At 36.6% G+C, this 27,391-nt stretch overlaps 2 protein-coding genes and 1 pseudogene across 12 annotated transcripts in view; 1 reads left to right on the top strand and 2 right to left on the bottom strand.

Annotated features, from left to right (window-relative positions):
- Positions 1-27,348, top strand: part of znf1069 (zinc finger protein 1069) — a 616,019-nt gene extending 588,671 nt beyond the window's left edge. Inside the window, exons 1-4 of one of the 11 annotated variants that reach the window (XM_073948793.1) lie at positions 21,517-21,899; positions 22,683-23,114; positions 23,174-23,370; positions 23,473-27,348. In XM_073948793.1, coding sequence (XP_073804894.1) covers positions 22,694-23,114; positions 23,174-23,367 — 615 coding nt within the window. In that variant the 5' untranslated portion in view covers positions 21,517-21,899; positions 22,683-22,693 and the 3' untranslated portion in view covers positions 23,368-23,370; positions 23,473-27,348. Of the gene's footprint in view, positions 1-21,403; positions 21,458-21,516; positions 21,986-22,341; positions 22,582-22,682 lie in introns of those variants that run through there. The other 10 variants (XM_073948792.1, XM_073948788.1, XM_073948789.1 and 7 more) reach the window with 10 other exon arrangements.
- Positions 1-27,391, bottom strand: part of LOC137487288 (uncharacterized) — a 371,338-nt gene that overhangs the window by 285,032 nt on the left and 58,915 nt on the right. The gene's annotated exons all lie outside the window — the stretch shown is intronic.
- Positions 17,192-17,259, bottom strand: LOC137495127 (U6 spliceosomal RNA; annotated as a pseudogene).

Here is a 27,391-nt window from a genome sequence, read left to right as displayed (position 1 = left end):
TCTTAGACTATAACATTAAAATTATTACAATTCAGAATCTTTAATCATTCACCAACGTTCCAAATGTCAAAAGTTTTTATCTCTCAAAACTCAGTTGGAACTATTTAAAGACTAAGAGAATTTCTTGTAATTATTTTACCTTAACTGCTTAATTCCATTCAGCTGTGTTATCCAAACCATCTCACAGCCAGTCTTTATCTTTAGCCAACACCATCTCGAAAATGTCCTTTGCCATGAATAAGGACCTGCATCAGTAAAATACTATGAAAAATCAGACACATCAGTTAAAAATAATCTCAGCTTCACATTCAGGAATTCAGCATTCTTAAAATTCAGACATATAAAATATCCAGTGCTGTTAAAGCAGCCAACCACATTGATATTGGTAAAATTTTAAGAAACTTTACTGTCTCCAATGGTTCTTGAAAGCCCATTGCCATTATCTTTTTATTAATCATCTCCTTCAGGGTATCATACCCTGGCATAGTCCGTTGATGCTTGTCACAAGGACTGACATGTCCTCAATAAAGGCAGGATTCTCGTGATCAGGTCTGGACGGGGCCACTGAGGCAGACTACTGTAACTTCAAACAGTTCCCCTCTAAGGATGCTTTAGGCCGATAGAGCATCACCCCAGTCCAGCACCATCTTTCACATTAAACATCCCCCTTTTCTTACCCGTCTTAGGGAACCCCCCTTCGTGCCCACCGGTCAACTGCCACTCACACTGCAAGCTCCTGTGCAGGCTTCCTCCTTGATTCAGAATTTTCTGCAAACTTGGGAAAGCGCAGTCAAGAACCATGAAAGCCATTGAGACTAACTACTAGAATTTAAACATTGAGACAGGTTAATCAAACACTTAAATCAACTGAATATCAAGCTGAGATTATTCAGGGAGTTTAGATATCACCCTGATCCATTCAGTGTCAGGGTCTACTACCTCAGTATAGCCATCAGGCCCTGTATGTGATAGTGGAGACTAAAGATAAGACAAAAGTTACAAACAGTAATAAACCACTGAAGACAAGACAATAAATTTCCAAACAGTAATAACAACTGTTCAAATTAATTGTCTCTATAGCTCAGCCGGTATATTAGTGTTTTTCAAGATGCTTTAAAAAAAGCATTTTCATTCATTCATTTCTCTGTTCACTTAGTACCTTTATTAATCTGGGGTCGCCACAGCGGAATGAACTGCCAACCTATCCAGCACGTTTTTATGCAGCTGGTGCCCTTTCCAGCCGCAACCCATCACTAGGAAAACAAACAAAAGCATTTTGCAATCTCTTATTTGTTAACTTTGATTTTTAATTACTAATACCTCTATTAGTGTATACAAATTGATATGTAGAATTTCTGTATTCATTCTAACATTTCCTTTACATCTGTGTTTTGTGATTTCCAACTGAGCACTGTGCTTATCAATTGTTATGGAACAGGCAGATAGCAGCTCTAAGCTGACATCTAATGAGAGAGAAAGAGAGTTTTGAGCAATCCAGAATGAAAATGCATGTTTACTAAATTTAAACATACATTAAACATAACATTAACTTCAAAAACATAATTTCATTGTAATATCTATCATAAAACAGAGTTGACATGCATTTTCAAAGTAATGCTGTTACAGTCAACAATAGTTTTAGATCTTTCAGGGGTTAACTGCATCCATCAAAGTATTATTTGAAACCCCCATTTATGTTACATATATATTATTAAAAAAATATATATATATCCAACCATAAAGCTGCTTGTTTGCACAGACTTACATGGCACATTTTTATTCAGACATGTCTCTGTTACTTTTACAGCCAAAACTCAGTCAAAAGTCATGGTGAGGGCTAAACCAAGATAGCAGTGCAGTCACACAGAATCTTATCTTCTAAGACAAAACATAAGCTATTCTTTATTCCCATAATGTTACTGTCAATTTCTGTGCTTAGTTTTTGCTACTAGCCCCTCAATATTTAGATTTTAGCTTTTCAATGACAATTAAATTCCAAAGGAATACTTTTTTTTTTCTTAAAATCCGTTCTAAAATAATTTTATACCTGAGAGCTTAGCTGAGCCATTTACTACATTCTGCTCTCATCTATTTCTTTTTATATCAGAGTTCAACACCAAAAGCAACAAGAAATTGAGAGGGCAATCTTACCAACAGCGCTTGGCTTCTGCTTGATGAATCTGCAAACCATCCCAAGATGTACAAACTGTCCAGACCGGTCCAATCCAGTTAGGGTCATAATTTTCTCGGGATTGCTCCTGGTGCATCATTGGTCAATCAACCTCACCCTGATATTTCTAGGTATCTTGTCTGACTTTTGTGGCCACTACTATCTAATGGATCCCTATTATAATGTTATTTTTATTCAATTATTTCTTTCCCTAATAATCTGACCTACACTATTCTTATGGCATGCCTTTTGTCTGTGATGCAGTTAGATAGCAGTGGTGGAACTCAATTACAATCTCGGGTTAATTTAGTCCACTACTAAATAGAAAACCAGTCCAGGTTTTATGCCCGAGAATGTCCCAAAAGCCTCCTAAACACCCATCAAATGAGTACCCTAACTCCGGGTGAAGGAGAAGGTACACCTCTCAACTACTGTTACACTTATCAGTATCGCTATAGGTGTACCACAAAATGCACCAGCTCGCTAAGGGATTCCACAGCAATCTACCACAAAATTCTGTGAATCCACCGGCGCCTTTCATTTACGTCTAAATGAGAACCAAAAACGTTCCGTTACTACCCACTACTTCACAGACAATCCCTAGTCTATAATTTTTAAATCTTCCTACCTTCATTTTGTTGATTGATCAATGGTGTTACCAGTAAACAAGTGCCACGCGTCCTCCACCAAAACTGTAGGGATAATTTACAGTTTAACCCAAAGAATGACCAGTCTGGTAGATGAAGAAGAGCCGGAGTCAGAGATTTAAAAAAAATAAATGAAGTTTACTGAAGATAGTTTGCAGTTTCATTCGCAGAAGCCAGCTTCAACACTCTCAATGAGTTCCTAGGCCGCTCTCCTTACAGTTTCAACAATCGAACAATTATACTCTTTACACAAGTCCAGAAAGGGTGGGATCCAGGTAGACACAGTTCTCATTGGTTACAACAGAAATAGACAATTCTAAATACATGCGTCAAAGAAACATAGTATCTACTTCCAGATATGGATGGCCTTAGTGTGTGCGTCAAAGAAAGCCTTGTATCTGTCTCCAGATATGGATGGCGACCTGATGCCTAGAGGTGAGGTCGCCTTAAGTTATTAGGAGCTGGTCTCCGACCTGTACAAAGCTAAACCAGGAACACAATAGACACAAAAGACCATCTGTGTGAAAGACTCAAGGATGTTTCTTGTACGTTCAGCTGTGTTATCAGGCTGGTTCAAGACTGTTTCCATCAACAGTCTGCTGCAATATCTTTACTCCACACAGTCTATCTCCACACAGAAAGGAATTACATTAAAATTAATTATACTCAAAAACAGATCAATCAAACAGCTATAATATTATAGGCAATATATCAGGACAATAAAACAGGTGTCTTCTTCTCCTCTGTATTGGACCTCTAGTCATAGGAACAGATAGAGAGAGAGAGAGAGAGAGGTCTCCATGACCTATGACCTGGTCTGTGTGTCTCCTGAAAACAAAGTTAAAATAGACAGGCAAAAAGAGAAACAAGGACATAGAACATTCTTGCAGTAAGCAGTTTTAACTTAGTCATTAGTTAAAATCAATTCACAGTTAAATACTAAGAAACAGGATGATGAAAAGGATAAACGGTGGTCCATGATGAGACGAATTGGAAAGCAGAAATCCGAATCCTTCAATCTGTTCATGTGACCTGTAAGGAAATATGTGACCTGTCAACCGTTCATTTAAGTTCTGGTGTTTTATTGTATTATTTACTTAATTTTTTTTTTTTTTACCTACTTCTTGTATTCCCCCCCCCCCCCCCCCCCCTTGTTTTATTTTTATTTACTTATTTATTTATTTATTTATTTTTCTTCTCTCCTTAAAAGTGATAAAAATAAAGCATAAAAAAATAGATTATAATCACATTTGATTTTTTTTAACTTAAAATGACAATCTTTTTGCTAAATTAAAATTATTCAACCCATTCTTTAAACGGGGTTTTGCTTGTCACCCTAAAGAGTTTAAAACAATAATTAATATTATCCCTAAAAACATCACAGTATTGACCAGAGGTTTTCTTTCACACTATTCTGTAATGTTCTCTATTCCATCTTTATTTTTTAGAATTTTTTTTTCCAAAATGTAATAAGTTTTAAAGGAATATTCTAATTCAAAGGCTTCATCCTAATCAGCTCAGACCTCATTTATTTTTAAAGATTTTAATTCACAGGAATTAGAAAAATAAGACAAGTTACATTTCTTATTCAATTCTACCCAAAATTAAAGAACTTCACTTTAAATGATTAATGATGTGTTTCCATCAAAAGAATTCCTGAGATTAAAAGTTGATAAGCAGGAGATCTTGTCAATGTTATGAAAGTCATATTGAAAACACTGAGCATGTTTTCTATAATTGCATATACTCATGTCTCATGTCAATATCCATGTAAACCCTTTTAGCAATAAACAAGTTAAATTTAATGTGACTAAAGAAAATTGTACACAGCATTAAGTAGTTAATAACCGTTTATGCTTTGCAAAATATTCTTCATTCATGAATATATAAATTTATAAATGTTGGTTTTTAAACCTTTTAAAGGGTGACAATGAGATTAATAGACCCATACTAGTTTAAAAAAGTATCCTTTTCAGTTTTATTTTGCCCACCTAACATTGCTGTTAGTAATAGTAGTCACACACACACACACACACATATATACATATATATATATATATATTAGTGCTGTCAAAAAAAAATTAACTAATTAATCGCACCTTTTTTTTTTAAATTAATCGCGATTAATCACATTTAAAATACTGAAACTTGTAATTTTGGCTATTTAAATGTCAAATTAATGTAAACGCAAGACAAAAAATAGTTAAATTCAAAAATATTATTGTTTAATAGATTTTTTGTTTAACTTGTAACACAGATTTTTTCATGTAAACAACATACCCACAATAAACCAGAGGTGGGACCAAGTCATTGTTTGGCAAGTTACAAGTAAGTCTCAATTCATTGCCCTCAAGTCCCGAGTCAAGTCCCGAGTCAAGACAGGCAAGTCCCGAGTCAAGTCCCAAGTCAAAGGCAACAAGTCTCAAGTCAAGTCCAAAGTCCTGCAGTTTGATTTTCGAGTCTTTTCGAGTCTTTTTAACAGAAAAATAAAATATATACAGATTAGGTATGGTTGTAAGATCTGTATTAATTAAACAAACCTTTTTTTTATGAAAGAACATCGCTCAGATATATAAAAATACAAATGCAATTTTCTGAAAAAGTACTGAACAGTGCTGCGTCTCGTCTCCACAGCATAATGCACAAGAACGAGTTCCACCAAAAAAAGACTCCATTTTGCCTCACATCACACAGAAATTTCCGGTCTCCTGCTGTCTAATTCATTAAGTTTAGTTGTGCTATGTTATGTCTTCGGTGATCAACTTGTGATTAACCAAAATTACATAACCTCAATGTGGTAGCAGTAGACCAACTCCTGAATATGCCGCAAAGTTAAATTGAGTGAAATTGGAATTTTGTCAATTGAATCTCGTGTGTGCTGAAGAGATGGAGTTGCAAATCCGTCTAGCAGCAATGTAAAATGGTAGCACATATTGTTATTGTAGTAGGCTACTTCATACAAACAATAACGTTGTTTTCTTCACATAACGTTGAAGAGCTTTGCTCGCTACCTTGTGTGATGCTCGTGCACGGATTTCCTCTGTTTGTGGACAAAACTGATGGCGAGTTCTCAAATATACGCTGCTCACGCGCAAATTTTCTCTCGCTCTCAAATATGCACTGCTCACACACAAATTTTCTTGAGCGCTCTCAGAGATTATATGCAAACTCACAATTTGTGTCGTGTTCCCTCTTCCTTTCATGCTTTTTGATATGATTCATATTGCTGCACTGTTTAATAACAATAACCAAAATACTAAAATAGACTTACATATTAAATGTTTAATCTAATAAACCATAACATTTTTGTTTGTTTTATATGATGAGATATTTTCAGTTTCAAACACTTAAAGACAGAGAATAGACCAGTGGTGCCCCCCTGAAAATTTGCTTAAGGGGGGCCAGAAGAGGCCAGCTACGTCAGTGGCACCAATCAATCCACAATAATTTAGTGGCTGCTATTTATTTATTGAAATATTGCATTGTATTGCATTTATGTAAGTAGATTTAAATAAATAATGTCAACAGCAAAATCATATCGGGTTGGCCACAGGGGTGGCTAGAGTGTACACAGGGGTAACACCCCTTGTAAAGGGGTTTACACCACTATAAGGCACCCCTGGAATAGATGTTGGATGTAAAGAATACATTTTATTTTAAAAGCATTTAAACAAAAACTAATGCAAGCGGAAATGTAACTGTGATAAAAATAAGGAAACACTTGATAAGGTATTATAGCCTACTGTACTATTCACTCTTCAAATAAATCTCACTATCAATCTCATTTTATCATGGCAGCTAAAATAAAGTAAACTAGTGTCTGCTGGCTTCCACTTTACTGATGAGATTGTGGAGGACATTTTCCATGTCATCCTCTTCATTTTGAGGAAAGCTGTTCCACAGGGCCCCTGAACACGTATATTGGCATGTACTGTGTTTTGAACAGTAGCCTACTACAGTAAAGAACTTCAATTGATCAGTTGTGGTAATACTATAGTTGCTATGGTAACACAAGTGTAATATAAACAAATTACCCAGTGCTGTATTATTTTACAATATAGGGTATTTTATACTACAAATCACTACACTTTACTGTAGTAAAACTACACTTTGTATTATTTTATCTGTTCACTATTGGTAATACTACTGTATTATGAAGCATTAATTAACAAGTCGTAAATAATACTAGCCTAAAACATAAGTATAATACAAGTATACAACAAGTATAATACTCAAAAACACTAGAATTTATTAAAGAATTTACCTTAACCTTTTAGTTTTTTGTGTATTGTTAATAAATAGTAAAGCAAGAAAGAAACCATATCAACATTCTTGGAATAACCCTTCGCTAAGCCTCGCCCTCCTTAGTTACTGTTGCTACTACGCCTGTCAAGCTTTCATGCCTGGCACATCTATTACAGTGTGTATGCGCTGGTGTCAGACATTCCCAAGGATTTATTAGTCATTTTTGACAAACAGGTGAGATATCTGAGAAAGCCAGACAAAAGAGGACTGCAGTATACATTACAGGGGTATATTCACAACATAATAGCAACTGATTAGAGAATAATTTCATCAAAATTGAAGCAAGGTTAGCCTAGCCACCTCATACGCTGAACATTCAACAGCATAGTTCATGCACAGCAGGAGAGGTGAAATTATAAAATAATCTAATAACCTAAGAAACTGATGGATTTGTGCCGAATATTAGCATTATTGACCCATAACAGTGTACAGTACCTATTACTGTCAGCATGTTTGTGTGCTCTTTATCCAGTTTTTATTCAAATTTGCAGTTAAGTGGAAGAAAAAAATTGAAATGCACAATAAAGTATAAATAACAGAAGTGAACAAATAGATTTTTCCTACCAGCAAATATTAGTGTATGTATTTATATGCGTTACAATAGCGAGGGTTTAAACTAGTGCTCACAGGGTTCAACGCTAAGGATTTTTTCTACTGGCCCGATCGGGCCAGTGGTTCTGATTTTTACTTTCCCTGCCCAAATTTTCACTGGCCCCACCAAAAAAAAAAAAAAAAAAGAAGTTAATCGCTATTTGAATGTGCGTGTGTGTGTGTGTGTGTATACACACACACACACACACACACACACAGTTGATTTCAGAATTATTAGTTGCCCTAAATTATTAGCACCCCTGTTTATTTTTTCCCCCAATTTCTATTTAACAGAGAACAGATTTTTTCAGCACATTTCTAAACATAATAGTTTTAATAACTCATCTCTAATAACTGATTTATTTTATCTTTGTCATAATGACTGTAAATAATATTTTACTAGATATTCTTCAATACACTTCTATACAGCTTAAAGTGACATTTAAAGGCTTAACTAGGGTAATTAGGTTAACTAGGCAGGTTAGGGTAATTAGGCTAGTTATTGTATAATGATGGTTTGTTCTGTAGACAGTCTGAAAAACAATTAGCTTAAGAGGCTAATAAATTTTACCTTAAAATGGTTAAAAAAATGTTTTTATTCTAGCCAAAATAAAACAAATAAGATTTTGTTCAGAGGAAAAAATATTATCAGACAAAATATCAACATTTCTTTGCTTTGTTAAACATCATTTAGGAAATATTTTAAAAAGAAAAAACAAAAAACAAAAGGGGGCTAATAAATCTGTATATATATTTACGGTAATTTTTAAAATGTTTAAGGAAAACTATTCAGTTCATCAAGGCTATATTTATAAATGTAAAAAAGGTGTAATTGTTAAATATTTATTAAAATTTTAAATAACTGCTTTGTTATTGTATTTAGTTTCAAATAAAATAATTACTCCAGACATTATTGATTTTTTAACTATTACCATTAATAAATATAATAATAATTAATATTAGTGATTTCTGAAGGATCATGTGACTGGAGTAATGAAGCTGAAATCTCATCTTTAAAATCACTGGAATAAATGAATAAATTAAATGATAAACTACTTTTGAACAGTTATTTTATAGTGCAACATTTCACAATTTGTATTTAAGATGAAATAATTGCAGCCTTGGTGAGCAGAAGAAGCTTGTTTTAACATATTTAATCACACTGACCCCAAACTTTTGTGTATTGTGTATAGAATATTTTATAAGTGAAAATGTGCACTTTAATTTTAACAACCCACAGACATCGTCACCGAATACAAATCGAGGTAAGACTTTCTCATATATACAGAGCCTCATTTCAATTGTAAGGTTTTGTAGAAATCAATCAATTGAATTAATCAATCTATTAAAGAAACGTTGACTATAATTCTGTATTTTTGGCTTAAATTATAGAGAGACATAGCAGATGAACCGAGACTGCATCAGATCAATGTAAATCTTTCTTTCGAGCTGTCAGTGCGGAAATGAACAAAATAACAGGCCTAATACAACATAGGCCTATTATACGATTAAAATATGGAAAAATTAACAGATAGTAATTTCGGTCAATTTTCGTGACGGATAAACCGAGATCAGGCTGGATAAACAGATCTCGGTAATATTTCAGCATGCTTTCACTTTCGCATTTACCGGTAAGAATGACATCTCGCCCTGCTCATCATTCCCTCTTCATATAGCCGTATATATGGCTATTACACGATCATGATACACTGTGATATAGCCTGGGTCGTTAGTTCGTTGCATTGTTTTGTTTTCTCGCTACAATCGATACGCTCAATAGGACAGAGACCGCGTCTCATTCAGGCGAACTTGGACTGATTGATTTGGCGCGGAAGCGAGCGCAACTGCTGGATATATGCTAAAAAAACGCGCTAACGGGTGAAACGAGACAGATTCCGAAACAAACGTCTATGTGGGAAAGCACCGTAAGATTGTATTTGCACACAATTGACAGACAGTCGCAGCACGCAGCTCTGGCTCGATCTGGCAGGCAAAAAGGCAGCAGCTGGCCCGATCGAGCCAGTAACATTTTGTACACTGGCCCGAGTGTCTTGCACGCTGGCCCCGGGCCATCGGGCAGTCCTTATTGTCGAGCCCTGGCTCATAATATCGAGTGGAAAAAAAGAAAAAGACCGCTGGGAAACATAACCTGCTTTGTTTTTTTTTATTTATTTTTTATAAGAAACACAGTTTAGATCTGTTTAGGATAAGAGGAGTGTGAGTTATTGCCACCTATCACTGAATGTGAATATCGAAAACAAAACCAACTTAGCTTAACTCCTTTACTGCCCCTCACACAGCTTGATCCACGCTGGCATTTCTCCTCTTGGGCTTCGGTTTTGAAAAAGGAAAAAATCCCACCACCCAGTCCAAACTTTTAGGATAGCGGGTGTCAGATTTGCATAATCCAATTGCACAACGATTTGGCTTGTTTCCCTCGCTCGAAAGCTTGACAGAGCCTCTGCCCGTAGCTACGATTGGTAAGCCGCGATTGGTGGGTGGCGGTTTTTGGGCATGGCTTAGCGAAAGGTCAGTTTAACAGGAGGATCCCGTGAGAGCAAAAGCACTAAAGGTATGAGATGCCATCGTAAACGAAAGTCAAGCGAACGCAAAGAGACTGAATGCACGAGAGAGAGAGAGAGAGAGAGAGAGAGAGAGAGAGAGAGAGAGAGAGTGTATTGGCACGCGAGTATTGGCTCGATCTCAAGTTCAAATTCTCTCTGCGTTCGCTTGACTTTTGTCCACTCCGGCGCCTCATAGTAGTCACGTTGGATACTGACGAATCAAAACAATCTACCGTGCTTTGATTGGACGTCATGCCGAAAGCGCGCATGCTCACACACACGCGCGCGCGCATGCTGTCACACACACGCACACATAAACGGGGAGAGAGAGAGAGCGGTCTATGTCAACATACTTTTTTATCGTTGGGCTTTTCATGGGAAGCAGCAAGTCTTTACAAGTCAATAGGGGCAAGTCCTAGTCAAAGTCCGAGTCATTTATGTTCAAGTCCAAGTCGAGTTGCAAGTCTTTTTATATTTTGTCAAGTCGAGTCTAAAGTCATCAAATTCATGACTCGAGTCTGACTCGAGTCCAAGTCACATGACTCGAGTCCACACCTCTGGTAGACTGTGTCAGGAAAAACACGTCATTAAAATGAACTAAAACTCAGCAAATACTCGACAAAGAAACATGTGAGATGTTTCTAAAGAAAGCTTGATATGTCTACTTTTGCATTAACCAATATAAGTCGAAAACAAATAATCTTTCAAGTAATTCGTATAAAAGTAAGGGCAGGTACTGATTCTCCTGTCGCCTCATTACAGCGAACGTGATCCCGCCCGCAGTGAAGGCGCATTTCATATGGAAATGAACTGAGGTGAGCCAGCCAGGTGATAATGTAAACGCTCCCCGAGACATGGCATCAAACGATAAGCTTTATTATAGTTACTTATTTTGTTTGAACGATGGCATGCTACACGGGTGAAGAAGCACAATATAAAAATAATATAAAAATAAACAATATAAAAATTAAAATATATAAATAAACTTATTTTTTCTCAGATTCTTTCTTGAAACTCTTAGTCACATACCTGTCTGATGGCTCGTTATGCAGCTCATTATGCAGGTCTTTGTCTTCTCTGGTGTTACTCTCTGCATAGTAATGATAGTTCACGCCTTCTCGCATAAACTATTTTCACACAGAAAGTGACTTAGAAATTTTAATTCATAGAATTGTTTTTTTGTGAGTAAGTGAACAAGATGATTCTCACATCATTTTGAAGCAAAAACACTAGACTACCAGATCCAGTTCTCAAAAGTCTTGTGCACAAATGTTCTCTGTGTGTTTCACGGCCTTGTTTCAGTGACTTCAAAATTTTAGTTTTTCACTAACCACGCATAAACGTTTCTTTCTCAAAAACACAAACACATACAAACATGCTGCTTAGGTATTATTGTAAACCAACTTGTGCTGTTTACAGTGTTATCACACATTAGCCATTAAAATGTTTTTAAGATACTGAAAACAACACAAATGTCAGTGCATGTCAAAACTTCTCCAGAGCCCCAAAACACCCTCAGACCCCAGATGGTTAAAAGTCATTTAATTAGGCAATAAAACAATGCATTACAAAAACATTTTAAATGTATAAATAAATAGACACTTTTATTACTGTATTTTTATTTAATTCATGTTTTAAAGGCTGATTAATCAAACAGTAAAAAATTGTATTAATAAATCACAAAACACATTTTAAACAGCTTTTTAAATAAGCATTTGGCAAATGCTTTTCTCCCTATTTGCCGCTTGGTTTTCTTTTTCTTTTGCCACATGCTTTTCTCAAATTAAAAATAAATCGAGTTAAAAATGGCTCTGCTGTAATGAGCTATTGTTTTCCTCTGTTAGGAAAAAAAAAGACAGTTAACAGTTTTATCTAGATTAAATGACCTTGGTGATAAAGATTTTCTTGGAGATATAGAACAAAATGAACTTCGTATTTTTCCATCAGAGTTGGATGACTACTATACAGAGAAAGCTAAAGGAGCTTTACGATCTAGAGTGAAATGGATAGAAGAGGGGGAGAAAAATTCTTCATACATTTTTTTAAATTTAGTAAAGCAAAGGCAAGCTTCAAAAACTATTAATAAACGTAGCATAAATAACAATGTAAGTGAAGAGAAAACTTTGATTAATGATCACATCTATTCATATTATTATGTAAATCAAAATTTAATGAGAGTGATTGTGACTTTTTATTTTCCTTTTCAAAAGATAAAGTTTCTATTATAGATGACAGCTTCCGGGAAATGATGGAATCTGACATTGTTATCTCTGAACTTGATGTTGCTATTTTTAAAATGTCCAATGGAAAATCCAGGCATATACGGAATTACAGTTGAGTTTTATAAACATATTTGGCCAGAGACGAGATTTTTAGTGTTTGAAGCACTTAAGAAAAGTAAAGACAAAGCAGAACTATCGACTTCTATGAAGCAGATTTTAATAATTTTAGTTCCAGAGCCAAGCAAAGACAAATTATTTTTAAATAATTGGAGACCCATAACTCTTTTGTCCAATGATTTTAAATTGCTCTCTCATGTATTTGCCAATAGACTCAAAAAAAGGTATAGGCGAGATAATTAATGAAACACAATCAGCTTTTATTGTATTAAATTTATTTTTTATTGTATTATCTTTTATTTTTAATGTATTAAAGGGAGAATTATTCAGAATGATACTTGATCTGCTCGATTATTTAATTCCTCAGACAAGTTTATTTCTATTTCTAGACTTTTTCAAGGCATTTGATACCCTTGAGCATCCTTTTTTGTCTTTAGAAAGTCTTTAGAAACTTTTGGGTTTGGTCCGAGCTTTTGTAGGGTAATTTCCATGTTCTATACTGATATATTCAGTAGTACACAGCAAATTCATTGGTGTTAAATTTCAAGTGTTGTGGTAATTCAGAGTAAAGTGTTAAAATTCTAGTGTTAGATAAAGGTAAGATAACCCTCTCGGCGTTAGAAGCTGATTTGCCTCCTTGTCATACAGAGTAACATGTATCTACCTTTGTAGAAAACCCTTGTATTTGAGAAACTAATCAGAGTGTCTGAAATCTCGCCACACCCTCATTCACCTGGCCCTTAAATTGGTCAATTAGTTTAGTCCACTGGACAGAGGGAATGACCACAAATAAGTGAATTCAGACACCTGCTGTTGAACACCTGCTGTTAACAAGCACAATCACTGAAGGAATAAGAAACTGAAGGAAGAAATAAATCTACAGACACAGCCTCACACCAAACCAACTGAATTAAAACAGTGGATTAAACAACTCCATTAAATAATAGTATAAGCAGCTTCACTGATTACAGTTTGACTTCATTTCTGTAAGAATATTTGACAATGAACAGAGGTTTATATTTTTTTATTAAAAATATTTCATTTGACCTCACCATCATGGAGATCAGAGGCTGCTTATTTGAGCTCTTGAAGCTTTATTCTTATATCCTAATGGTTCTCTGACTGTTATAACTGTGTTTCTAAAACTCATCAGTTATAGCAAGAAAGGTCAAGAGAAACTATACTGTTTATGCTTAATTGTTCTAGATATAATTTCAGATGTTTAATAAGTTGATTGATAAAATATGCAAATATAGTTGCATTAAAACTGCATGGGACAATACTACTACCAGTTTGCTGCTCTTTATAGAAAATTCAACAAACAATTAGGATGCAATTAATAATTAGAGTGTCATGCACTAAACATTCAAGCTCCAGCTTGCTCATTATGACACACAGACATCAAGAATCAGGATATGAACCTCAACCGTGGTTGCTAAAAAAAAAAAGCTGCATAGTTCATGCCGCAATGCATGCTGGGTGCCAGCATAGTACAAAGCTCCCAGCATGCATTGCAGCATGAATAAATTATGCAGCTTTATGTTCTTACAATCTCTTTCTTTTGCTTTATTTTGTGTTGTTTTTGGGAGGTGATATTTCAGTAGTGTTTTTATTTTATTGATTTTTATTTTTTTGTTTGTCACCATTATTGAGATTCAAAGACTAATTGTTGATGTGTGGGTGTTTTTAAGTTTTGCCATAGATCAAACATTCTCATTGTAAATGGTGTTTTTAAACCTGTTATAATAAGGTCATTAATTGTTGGAGGTTCAGTGGTTTCATTTATGTATATTATTTGTTTCTCACACATAACTAATATGATACTGAATTAAAAAACAAGCAGGAAAGATGGATATGATATCATAAATAACCTCTTCAGTCTAACACTTCAATTTTCTTTTGGCTTTCCATGATATATGTATAAATAGTGTGATTAACACTAATAACTATAGCAGCCAAATTAAAAGACATTTCCAGCAAGAAGTTGAAGAACCTGACTAAAGCAGACTCTGTCCTCCATCATGGTGACTTCAAATGAACAACAGAAATTTCATACAGAGCTTTTGTTCACATGACAGAAATCAAGTCAAAGGTCAGTAATAGGTGAACCTCCATGATAAGTTGTTTAATGTGATGAGTTTTTTTTTTTTTTAAATATGTGGAAAAATAACCTTTTTTATTGTGTACTTTGTTTTATTTTTATTGAATAATATTTTATTTAGAGTTTTTTTTTTTTTTCTCAGTTGATTTCATCTTTGGTTTTGGCTTGTGTTTTTCTTTCCTTCAGTGATTCTGCTTGTTAACAGTTGTTCATCAATAATTCTCAATCCTCCTTTAATTAGACACTTAATTGTCTCATTAACTTCATCACTGTCTAAGTGTTCAGCCCTCTGTAGTGAGGACACTAGTTAGGATTTTGCTCTGGAATTTAAGGCTTAAGTGTGTTCGAATGAAAAATACAGACTATGGGATGTATTTTTAACTGAAATATTCTGGAAACGAATGAATTTACGAATGTAAAATGTTGAAAACAGCAGATTACTGGCAACCACTGCTGCCAGTATTTTGACATACATTTAACAGATATTTTACACAATAAGAGTTTGCTAATTAACACTCTCTGAGTGTTAAAAATTTTAACACTTTCAAAAATGTAATTTTAACACTTATAGTGGTTCCCATATAAACACTGAGGGAGTGTTAATTTTAATTCTAAGGTAGTTAAATCTACCAAATCTAAAATTTGCAGTGTGAGATCGATTAAAAATACAGACTGTTGAATGTGCTTTTAACAGAAATATTCTGTAAACTGAATTTATGAATGTTAAAAACAGCAGATTACTGGCAACCACAGCTGCTGGTATTTTTCCGTAAAATCTAAAAATGAAAAAAAAAAGAAAAACAGCAAAACGGTTTTTGTGTCACCATTGTGGAGGATAATAGCGTCTCTGTTCAAGTCCAAGATGAACTGAGAAAGTTTGATTTTATGCTGCATCTTCTTTTGTTTAAAGGTAACTGTGAAGTTATTAATACAGTCAAAATCTGTTTGCTACTTGCAATCACACATGAAAACATTATTGCATCTAAAGACTTTACATGTTTTTGCACTAAGCTATGATTTTGTAAAATGAACAATACATTAGTTCGATAAATATGGTTATTTTTTGTAAATTTATACAGTTATATAAAACTTCCATGTTTTTCACAGAAAGATTCTGGCAACCACAGCTGCTGGTATTTTTTCGGAAATTTAACAGATATTTTACACAATAAGAGTTTGCTAATTAACACTCTCTTGGTGTTGACAATGTAAACACTTTCAAAAGTGTTATTTTTAACACTTATAGTGGTTCCCATATAAACTCTGAGGGAGTGTTAATTTTAACTCCAAGGTAGTTAAATCTACTATCTAAAATTTGCTGTGTGTTGTGACTTGAATAACTTTACACAATATTTATATTACACTTTACATCATTTTTTTCTATTCATTTATTGCAAACAAGAGTTGAAGGATAAAATTAAACTTCCAAAAATACACTGCGTACACATATTCATGTGGTTGCTTTTTATGTTATCATTGTGTAATTTAAAGTATGGTAATATTAGGGTTCTGTATATTATTTATAAACAAGTTATAAACTCTAGTTTAGCTAACAGTTAAAATAAAAATGGTATAATATTATATTGTAAATTAAACTCGAGTAAATGTTCAATGTAAATGCAGTAACACCTAAAAATAATATGTATATGTAAATATAATTGTAAACATTGATGTAAATGAAATATTTTAAAACATATTTAATTGAATTTTTAAATAATTTATTAAACTTTAAAAAATTGACAAACCTATTTAAATATCAATGCCTGAAATTTAAATTTGAAAGTATTTTAATATAATATTTCTTATATCCTACAACCTAATATTTTTAGGTACTATATTTAGTTTAATCAGTTGTTTAAAATTTTATTATGTGTTATTTAATATTAATAAATAAGTTACCTGAACATTACGGTCAATATAATTGACAAAATTCTAAAACATTTAAAAGTCAATATTTCAGTATGTTTATTATTGAACTATTAAAATATTTTATTTCTTAAAAGGTGTCAAATATAAGTCCTGATTATAAAAACATTTTATCTAACTGACATGCAATTCAAAAAAGCTATATTTAGTTATGTTGCAAATAAACATAGAATTATATTTGAATATAATGTAATACATTTATTAAAAAATATTACTTATTATTATTATATGTTACTCAATTCATTTAAAATGGATTTTCTTTTTCAAATTATGTAATATATGATATACAATGAGAGCAGTCTACAGCACATGGCTAATTAATATGCACCTGTCATACCCCAGAAAGCACATGGCTAATTATGCCAGTTCCCGCCTTTGATTTTTTACCATATTGGGTAATTTCATTAATTTCAGCAAGCATGAGCACCTGTCAAGGTCACAGGTGACCCCAATGGGGTTCAGGGGTCACTACCTTGCAGTCTAAGGCCATGTGACGTCGAGAGGACTGCTGGGGGCCACAGGGTGGGGACAGAGAAGATCCATCAGGTTCCTTTTCGCAGGGGCCATGCTAATCTTCTCTGTATCGATCCAAGTATATGTTTTTTTTTTTCAAAACATCAGTTCAGAAGCATATAAAAATATCATTTACAAACATTCCTTATGACATTATATTGGTTTCAAAACAGGAAAACAACAAGCATAATCATTCTGGCAAATCTATTTTCAAACCATCTAGTGAGTACGTAATATAAGGAGTATTCAACATAAACGTTTTGTAAAATTCAGTCTCTTTTTCTTCCATTCTAAAATATTGTTCCACAGTTTTAATATAGTTTTCCAGTTTCTTTTACACATTGTCCATAACTTCATTTTAGCATGTTTATTTTTAACAATGTTTCTCCTTTCTCAAATTACAGTTCTTGCAACTGATAGAAACAAATTGGCAATTCTTGTTTTACTTCCATTAAAACTAGGGATGCACGATATATCGGCGCCCATATCGTTATTGTCCGATAAATGCTATTTTTAAGATTATCGTTATCGATCCGATGTTGACACCTTGCAATTTCGAAATCATATCTTTTTTGCTTCAAGTATAGACTATTCAGTTCATAAGAGCAGTTCAATCTTTTATGAAGTTTGCTGTATAAAAATATAACAATTTAAAATATTTATTATTATCGGCCTATACATATCGGCTATCGGCCTCCAAGTCTGAAGAATTATCGGTTATCGGTATCGGCCAAAAAATCCATATCGGTGCATCCCTAATTAAAACCAAATAAAAATATTTTATACCAATCTGTCTCCTCCTCAATCAGTTTTACTTTTCATCATTTGTTTAATACTTTCTTTTAACTTTGCCATAAATGTATTAAATTCAACACATTTTAAAAACAAATGCATAATACCTTCATTTTCCAGTCCACATATTTTGCATAATGCATTCTCACTGCTTCCAATTTGTGCCAGTTTTGTTTCAGTGAAAATAACATTATGTCTGATGAAATAATCCAACGTTTCAATTTTTGCGTCTAAATATTTCCATTTTAAATTCTTCCAGATTCCCTCTTCGTCTATTTCCACAAATATTTTTTTCCAAAATTGTTCTGAAACTGGTCTTTTATGCACTTTGTTTCTGAAACAAATGTAGAAATTTTTGAGAACACATTCTTGAAAATCTTTCTCATTTTCCTTTAAAAACATTTTCACATTATTCCTTCATTCGAATCTATGATTTCAAAACTTTCTGGATCCACACCTACAAATGTTTCCATAATTTATCGTCCACCCAAACTAAATAATGAATTTCTAAATGACTTTGCTGCTTTTTAACACATATTACCACCCTCTCACCTAATATTATGGTTTTAGGAGATTTTAATATTCATGTGGATAATTTTAATAACTCCCTTACAAGAGATTTTATATCCTGTCTTGAGAGCTTTGGACTTCAACAGCATGTCAATGTTCCCACACACTCTAAAGGACACACCCTCAACCTCATCTGCTGCTCTGGTGTTTCACCCATTGACCTCTCTGCTGAGGAACTCCCTATAACGGATAATTTTCTCCTCTGATTTAATTTTGCACTCTCTCTTTCTTCCACCAAATCTCTCCGTACTATTTCCTTCCGTAACATAAAACATATTAATTTAAAATCCTTTTTTTGCTAGTATTAACTCTCTTCCTGAAATTACTAACCTTTCATCACCAAATGATTTAGTTTCTCATTACAACACTGGACTTCACTATAAGTCTCAGTAATAAAGTTCACGGCCCTTTGGCCGCCTGGAAGAAGGAGGCGGAGAACCGACGTAGTTTATAAATATTTATTAATAACAGGGACGGCAGCTCCTCACGGAGACAATGGGGGGGTTGGCGCCACAGCCCCTGCGAGACCTATATGAGATGGGCCGAGAGAACAGGAGATGAAAAAAAAGGAAAGACAGAGTAGACCAGGAAAGGGGAGAGAGGAAAAAGAAAAAAAAAATTGGGGTTCGGTTCCCCAGACACGCTGCCACTCGGTCCTCCACCAGCTGAGAGATGCGATGACGTGCTGGGAGCCCTGTGGAGGAATCTATCCACCCGTCTGTCTTCTGGCGTCCGGCGGCGGTTCTCCTGGCTGGCTGGCGGCATCTCTGGTCTCCTGCTCCGCTTCCGTGGATGGATGCAGGCTCTGGCATCATGGTGGATCGCGGCAACTCCCCCGGGTTCTGTGGGATGGCTCCCTTCAGCACTTTCCCCTTCGGTGGTGAGCCCTGCGTCTCCTGCTCCTCCCCATGCTGGGAGACGGCAGCAGGCAGATCCTTTCCTGGCCAGCCTCAGGCCGTCCCGGCACTCTGGGCAGACGAACAGGTTTCTCCCCCACTCGGGTTAACTCCCAAACACTCGCCCCTCTCTCAGCGGCAAGGGCATCTGGACAACGCGTCCCTCCTTCTCCCGGGCTTCGGCACCACTGTAATAAAGTTCATGGCCCTTTGGCCGCCAGAAAGAAGGAGGCGGAGAACCAACGCAGTTTTAAAATATTTATTAATAACAGGGACGGCAGTCTCCGTGTCTAAACCAAAACGGACGGACGGCAGCTCCTCACGAAGACTGCCGTCAAACTGAAAGCAAAAGTAAAATATGTCCGGGCCCGGTCCTCTCTCGGCTTCCTCTGCCATAGTTCCTCCTTTTATGGTCCAGAGCTCCTTCCGTGGGATCCGAGGCAGGTGCGCACCGCAGGTGTATCCACTTACGCGGTGGCCTTACTCCGTTCCCACGGCTCTCGGCCACGCCCCCTCGCCACAGTCTCATATGGATTTTTTGAACATCTGACAGAAATAAAGTCAATCAGGTGAGCAATGAGCGTAGCTGCTGCTGCTTCTCTTCTGTTTCTGCATATTAACAGCAGGTGTTCATCATCAGTGCTCAATCATCACTTAATTAAACTCATCATCGGCTCATTAACTTTACTCTGCTGCTGAGTAAATTTTGCTCAATTTAGAGAGGGACCAAATGTTCTCTGAACTGAGTAAATTTTACTCTGATGATTTTACTGTGTACAGGTATGGATCATATGTTTTGTCCCAGCTAAGATCTTAAAATGTTCTTTACTTCTCATAGTAACAACTAATGATAATAATTGTCATGGTCACATATATTGCTGTATATGAAGGGATATTTATTTATTAGCATGATGGTTGCTATATTTTAATGAAACAACTGTTTACTATGTGAATGGAGCTATCAAACCGACACGAGCGTTGAAAATAATACATAAGCTAAACTTTTTCAGGTTTTGTGCAGCCATATATACATATAATTAATATCACAGTATAAAAATAACCTACAACACAAAATCTCTAGGACAGGTGAACTTTCTGACGACACAGCGTCACCAGCACAGACCAAACACTGCACAAAGAATGAGATATTTCAAACATGATGTGACCGTAGCATTAATGTAACAATAAAAATAACTTACTGCACAAAATCTCTGTAATGGATGAACGTCTGACAGCGCAGCGTCAGGCACACAGACAAAATACTGCACACACAGTGAAATATTTTAAATGTGATGTGAGCAAAACATAGTTTATCAGAACAGGATAAAAATAACCTACCGCTCTAAATCACTATGAGAGGTGTATTTGCTGACAGCGCAGCCTCACGAACAAAGACAAAATGCTGCACAAAGAGTGAAAAACTTCGAACGTGATGTAACCAGAACATATTGTGCATCAATATAACAGTATATAAATAACTTACCACACGAAATCTCAACAACAGGTGTACTTTCTGAAGGCGCAGCCTCACGAATACTGCTCAAAAAGTGAGATATTTCAAACATGTCGTGAACAAAACATACTGTGCAGATGTAACAGGGTTAAAATAATGTTTAATTGTCTTTCACCAAAATGGGTTATTTTGTTTATTTTGTGGCTGTTGAGAGACCTCTTGTGGCAACAGTGTGTAATTGTTTCTTTCACCTTTCACCTGCAAAGCCCCGCCTACAGCAGAAAATGGTTGCTGAATGCAGAAAGGCGGTAGGTAAAATGTGCTCCAGCTAAATGTGACAAATTTTGTATTTTAACACATATTAATAACACATACAAGTCCAATATGAACATTAAGTGATGTTTTAGATCAAATCTGTCAAGTGATTGCCGTGTGTGACAAACTTTGTGTGGTTTAATTTGCTCATGCTATGTGTAGCTGGAATGATGACATTAATATGTGCAGGGGTGATTTCTTACTATTTGTTTGGTTTTTTTTAGATGCATGTTTAAATGCATACTGTTGCCAGAGGATGTATATTTCTGTTACAGGTATGTTGAACTTTTGTAAATAAATAATGTTTTGTTAAAATGACTTTATGTGGCAACACAGCAGAAAATGGTTGCTGAATGCAGAAAGGCGATGCATGTTTAAATGCATACTGTTGCCAGAGGATGTATATTTCTGTTACAGAATAAACAACGCAGAACGCAGTTCTCTGTGTCCGCCTGAGTGATTTTTGTCGTCAGGAAGAGAAGCGTTACACTGGTGCCGTGACCTGTGGCATCGCGAGGATCCGCACAACGCAGATCGCCGCGTGGTTGCTGAAATTTGAGGATCGCTGTGTGATTGCTGATCTTTGAAGACTGTTGCGTGATTGATGAACTCTGAAGATCTTCGCATGTTTGCTGAACCCTGAAGATCGTCGCATGATTGCTGAACTTTGGAGAATGCTGTGTTTTCATCACTATTTCCAAAACTGACTGTTGACTGGTTGGTCATTTGGTTACATATATATATATTTTTCACTTTTTCATTTTTTTCTTTTCTTTCAGGCTATCTACATCCTTGAATTTAGGGTAAAATTGTACTTTGGACTCAGAACACTATTTTTTTCTTTATATATATATATAATTGTGTTATTATTATTCCTTACATTCAATTATGGCCGAAAAATTTCCTTCTGATTTTGATGCAACAAGCCCATTTGTTCCCAGAGGGAGGGGCGCTTTGCTTACTGGGGTATACAATGATGTTACTTTGCGTAATGAGTCATTCCCGGGTACTGAGCATGTACAAACGGTGCGCGATAACACTATGGGTGTTGGTCGTGGGCACAGCTTAAGAAACCAAACAGTGGGACATTTTCCGGGGCATGGTCCTTTTGTTTCAACTCCAAAAGCAGATTTTTCTCTACTAGTGCGCATGCTCGAGTGACGTCACTGGCGTCACTGTCTCCGTTCGGTCACACACTGTGTGCTTGAAGTTTGGACTTGCTATTTACTCGCAATTTAAATCTTAATCATTAAATTCTTCCTCATTCGCTACGTATTTGTCTCTCCTACTTAGGGTGACCAAACCCTTAATACATTTATACAAACAAAACTGCTTTAAAAACGGTCTGTCCCTCGAGCATCCGCCTGTTGTTTGTAGCTTTAGCCTGCTAGCGCCGCTGGTCAGCTAAAGCTACTGACCTCTTTAACCATACACGTTTGACTTACTGGCTTTGCTCTTTACCCCGTAAAATGTCGCTTCCGTCTCTGTCCTTGTGTGCAGGAGAAGCATCGATGGAGGCGTTGGAGCTGGAGCTGGAAGAAGTGGAGTCCCAGATCCGCGCGCTGGTGGTAAGACGGTCGCGGCTACGGGAACGGCTTCTCGCCGTACCTAATGCTAAGGCCGTCTCATCACCTAAGGTACGTGGAAATTACAACCACATCATTCCCTCTACCTCAACCCCGCGTCCTTCTCTGTCCAGGCCCAGCGCACCCGGGGCGCGGCTCAGCCAGGCGTCGTTCACGCCGACACCCGGCTACCACGGCGCCTGGGTGCAGCCGCGCAAGGTGCTTCCCAGATCCCGGGGCAGAACGTCTCCGCCTGTGTTCGAGATCTCCACGGAGAACCGCTTCTCCCCTCTCCGCGAGTCGGGTCCCGATGTGGCCATCATCGGTGACTCGATCGTTCGTCACGTCCGTGCCGCCTCCTCAAAAGGTAATAAAGTACGTACTTTCTGCTTTCCTGGTGCCCGTGTGAAAAATATTTCTACACAGATTCCAACCATCCTGGGCGCTGCCGAGAGCCCTGGTGCCGTTGTCCTCCACGTGGGGACAAACGACACCGGGCTCCGGCAGTCGGAGATCCTGAAGAAGGACTTCAGGAGCCTGATCGAGACGGTTCGACGCACCTCGCCCGCCACGCAGATCATCGTTTCTGGGCCGCTTCCTACCTACCGCCGAGGAAATGAAAGGTTCAGTAGACTTTTAGCTTTGAATGAATGGCTAATAACATGGTGTAAAGAACAGAAATTGCTCTTTGCTAATAACTGGAATCTTTTCTGGGAGCGTCCTAGGCTCTTCCGTCCTGACGGCCTGCACCCCAGTCGAGCCGGAGCTGAACTCCTGTCGGACAACATCTCCAGACTACTTCGCACCATCTGACTAGCAGGTAAAAATTCACAAAATTCACACTATAGCCACCTAGACTCTTGTTCACCCCACTTAAACATCAGTAACGCATATCTGGCGAATCCTATAGAGACTGTGTCTGTTCCTCGTATTATTAGATTAAGAAATAAACGTACTGTGTGCTCCAGGAAAAATCTAGTAAGAATCAAACCAGAAAAACCAGTAGAAAGTGAAAATACAAATTTCGTAAAACTTGGTCTCCTAAACATCAGGTCACTTGCACCTAAAGCACTTATCATTAATGAAATAATAACAGAAAACAATCTTAATGCACTCTGTCTCACTGAAACCTGGCTGAAACAAAATGACTATATTAGCTTAAATGAAGCAACTCCTCCAGGATTCTTATATAAACATGAGGCTCGTCAAACTGGTCGTGGTGGTGGAGTTGCATCAATCTTTAGTGATTTCCTTAATATTAAACAGAGAAACGGACTTATGTTTAGCTCCTTTGAAGTATTATCGCTTAATGTTCAGCTGCCAGATACTATACAAAAACCTATGTTATCTCTCGCTTTAATCACCATATATAGACCCCCAGGACCCTATGTCAAATTTCTAAAAGAATTTTCTGATTTTATTTCTGACTTACTAGTCAAAACTGATAAAATGCTAATTGTAGGTGACTTTAACATCCACATAGATGACGCTAATGATACATTAGGGCTCGCGTTTATGGATTTAATACACTCACTTGGGATAAAGCAAAACGTTGTGGGTCCAACCCATCGCTTAAAGCATACATTAGATCTAATTCTGTCTTATGGAATCGAGGTTATTGACGTAGACATTATACCACCAAGTGATGATATTACAGATCACTACCTCTTACTATATAAGCTATGTTTACCTGAAATCAGCAAACCCGCTCCAATACTCCGCCCTAGTAGAACTATTGTTCCGTCAACTAAAGATGAATTTATAAATAACTTACCTGATCTCTCTCTATTTCGTAATGCACCCGCAAACTCAAATGATCTTGATGTAGTAACCAGCAGTATGGATGCCATCTTTACTAGCACACTAAATACTGTGGCACCCATCAAATTAAAAAAGGCTAGAGAGATTAAAACTATACCATGGTATAATAGTCATACTCGTGCGCTCAAAACAGCAACCCGCGCCCTGGAACGTAAATGGAAAAAAACTAATTTAGAGGTCTTTAGAATTGCGTACAAAGACAGTATGTCCAGCTATAGGAGGGCTCTAAAATCTGCCAGGACCGAGCACCTGCGCAAACTGATAGAAAATAATCATAACAATCCTAGATTTTTATTTAACACCATCTCTAAATTAGCAAATAATCGGTCATCCTTGGAACAAACTACTCCACCGCAAATTAGTAGTGATGACTTCATGAATTTTTTCAGTAATAAAATAGAAGGCTTTAGACAGAAAATAGGAGATGCCAAACTTTCTGCACCGGCTTATACTCCAAATCCTGTAAATATTTCATTAAATCATAATAATAACCTACACTGCTTCAAAATCATAGAACATGAAGAGTTAGTAAAAATTATAAATAGCTCTAAACCAGCTACGTGTATGCTGGACTCAATTCCAACAAAATTACTGAAAGAGCTGCTACCTGCTATAGGAGAACCTCTTCTTAACATTATCAACTCTTCTTTATCTATAGGCCATGTTCCAAACTCTTACAAGCTAGCTGTTATTAAGCCTATTACTAAGAAACCGCAACTAGACACCAACAACTTAGCTAACTATAGGCCTATTTCTAATCTTCCATTTATGTCTAAAATACTAGAAAAAGTTGTTTCCACTCAATTATGCTCTTATCTGCAGACGAACAATATTTTTGAAGTGTTTCAGTCAGGTTTCAGGGCTCACCACAGTACAGAAACCGCCTTAGTGAAAATAACCAATGATTTACTCTTAGCTGCTGACCGAGGGTGCGTCTCGCTATTAGTTTTACTCGATCTTAGTGCGGCATTTGATACCATTGACCACAATATCCTCATAAATCGCTTAAAGTCTACAGGTGTCCAGGGACAGGCTCTACAATGGTTTAAGTCATACTTAACTGACCGCTACCAGTTTGTGAATCTTAATGGACAGCCTTCACATATCTGCCCAGTAAAGTATGGGGTGCCTCAAGGATCAGTTTTAGGCCCTTTACTGTTTACAATTTACATGCTACCTCTGGGAGACATTATTAGAAGACATGGGATCAGCTTTCACTGCTATGCAGATGATACTCAATTATATATTTCCACTAAACCTGACGAGACGTCTGAACTTTCTAAACTAACTGAGTGTATCAAAGACATCAAAGACTGGATGACCAACAATTTTCTTCTCTTAAACTCAGACAAAACAGAATTATTACTTATTGGGCCTAAATCTTGCACACAGCAGATCTCGCAACTCAATTTACAATTAGAGGGATACAAAGTTAGCTTTAGCTCTACTATAAAAGATTTGGGTGTCATATTAGACAGCAATCTAACTTTTAAAAACCATATATCCCATGTCACAAAAACTGCCTTCTTTCATCTGAGAAATATCGCTAAATTACGAAATATGCTATCCATCTCAGATGCAGAAAAGCTAGTCCATGCTTTTATGACTTCGAGACTGGATTACTGTAATGCTCTATTTGCTGGCTGCCCAGCATCCTCTTTTAACAAACTTCAATTAGTACAAAATGCAGCAGCCAGAGTTCTGACCAGGTCTAGAAAATATGATCATATAACCCCAATTTTATCCTCCTTACACTGGCTGCCTGTTAAATTTCGTATTGAATTTAAAATATTACTTCTCACCTATAAAGCTCTAAATAATCTAGCTCCTGTTTATCTAACCAACCTTCTGTCTCGCTACGAACCAACTCGCTCCTTAAGATCTCAAAATTCAGGGCTTCTGGTAGTACCTAGAATAGCAAAATCAAGTAAAGGAGGTCGAGCCTTCTCTTTCATGGCTCCTACACTCTGGAATAGCCTTCCTGGTAATGTCCGAGGCTCAGACACACTCTCCCAGTTCAAAACTAGATTAAAGACCTATCTGTTTAGTAAAGCATACACTCAATGCATCACCTAGCGGGTTCCACACTGGCTTCTGCATCTTGCTTATATACACTATGAACAGCAGCTACGCTAATTATTCTCTTTATTCTCTATTTTCACCTGGGGATACTCATCCCGAGGTCCTCAGATTAGGCGGAGTCACTGATTGGATCCAAGACCAGCGACGTGATGATCCCAAGGATTCCATATCCGGGACCAGGCCATATCCTGAGCTGCTGCTGCGCTGATGGTCGTGGGGAGTGGAGAACATGTGTCTGATTCCAGCGACGCTCCAGGGACAGACGAGTCTTCATTGAGGCCATCTTCCAGCATAAACCACGGCGAATGAAGTTCTGCACAAGACTTTTGGCCAGCGGAGAAATTAAAATGGTCGTGCCCAACCGAGTCTGGTTCTCTCAAGGTTTTTTTTCTTCACTCCCATCAGGTGAAGTTTTTTTTCCCTCTCCGCTGTCGCCACTGCCTCGCATGGTTCAGGATTGGTAGAGCTACGCATCGATGAATTTGCTCTTCAGTGTTTGAACTCTCAGTAATGATTAAATCACACTGAACTGAGCTAAACTGAACTGAACTGAACTTAAACACTAAAACCTGAACCACACTGTTCCAGTTACTGAACCACACTGTTCCAGTTACTATGACCATTTATGTGAAGCTGCTTTGACACAATCTACATTGTAAAAGCGCTATACAAATAAAGCTGAATTGAATTGAAACCGACTGCTAAACATCCCGCTGCGTAAACACTCGTTACTCTTAACAA

Source organism: Danio rerio, chromosome 4, assembly GCF_049306965.1.
Source record: "Danio rerio strain Tuebingen ecotype United States chromosome 4, GRCz12tu, whole genome shotgun sequence".
In the NCBI taxonomy this organism is placed as follows: domain Eukaryota; kingdom Metazoa; phylum Chordata; class Actinopteri; order Cypriniformes; family Danionidae; genus Danio; species Danio rerio.
This window is presented reverse-complemented; position numbering and strand designations above follow the sequence as displayed.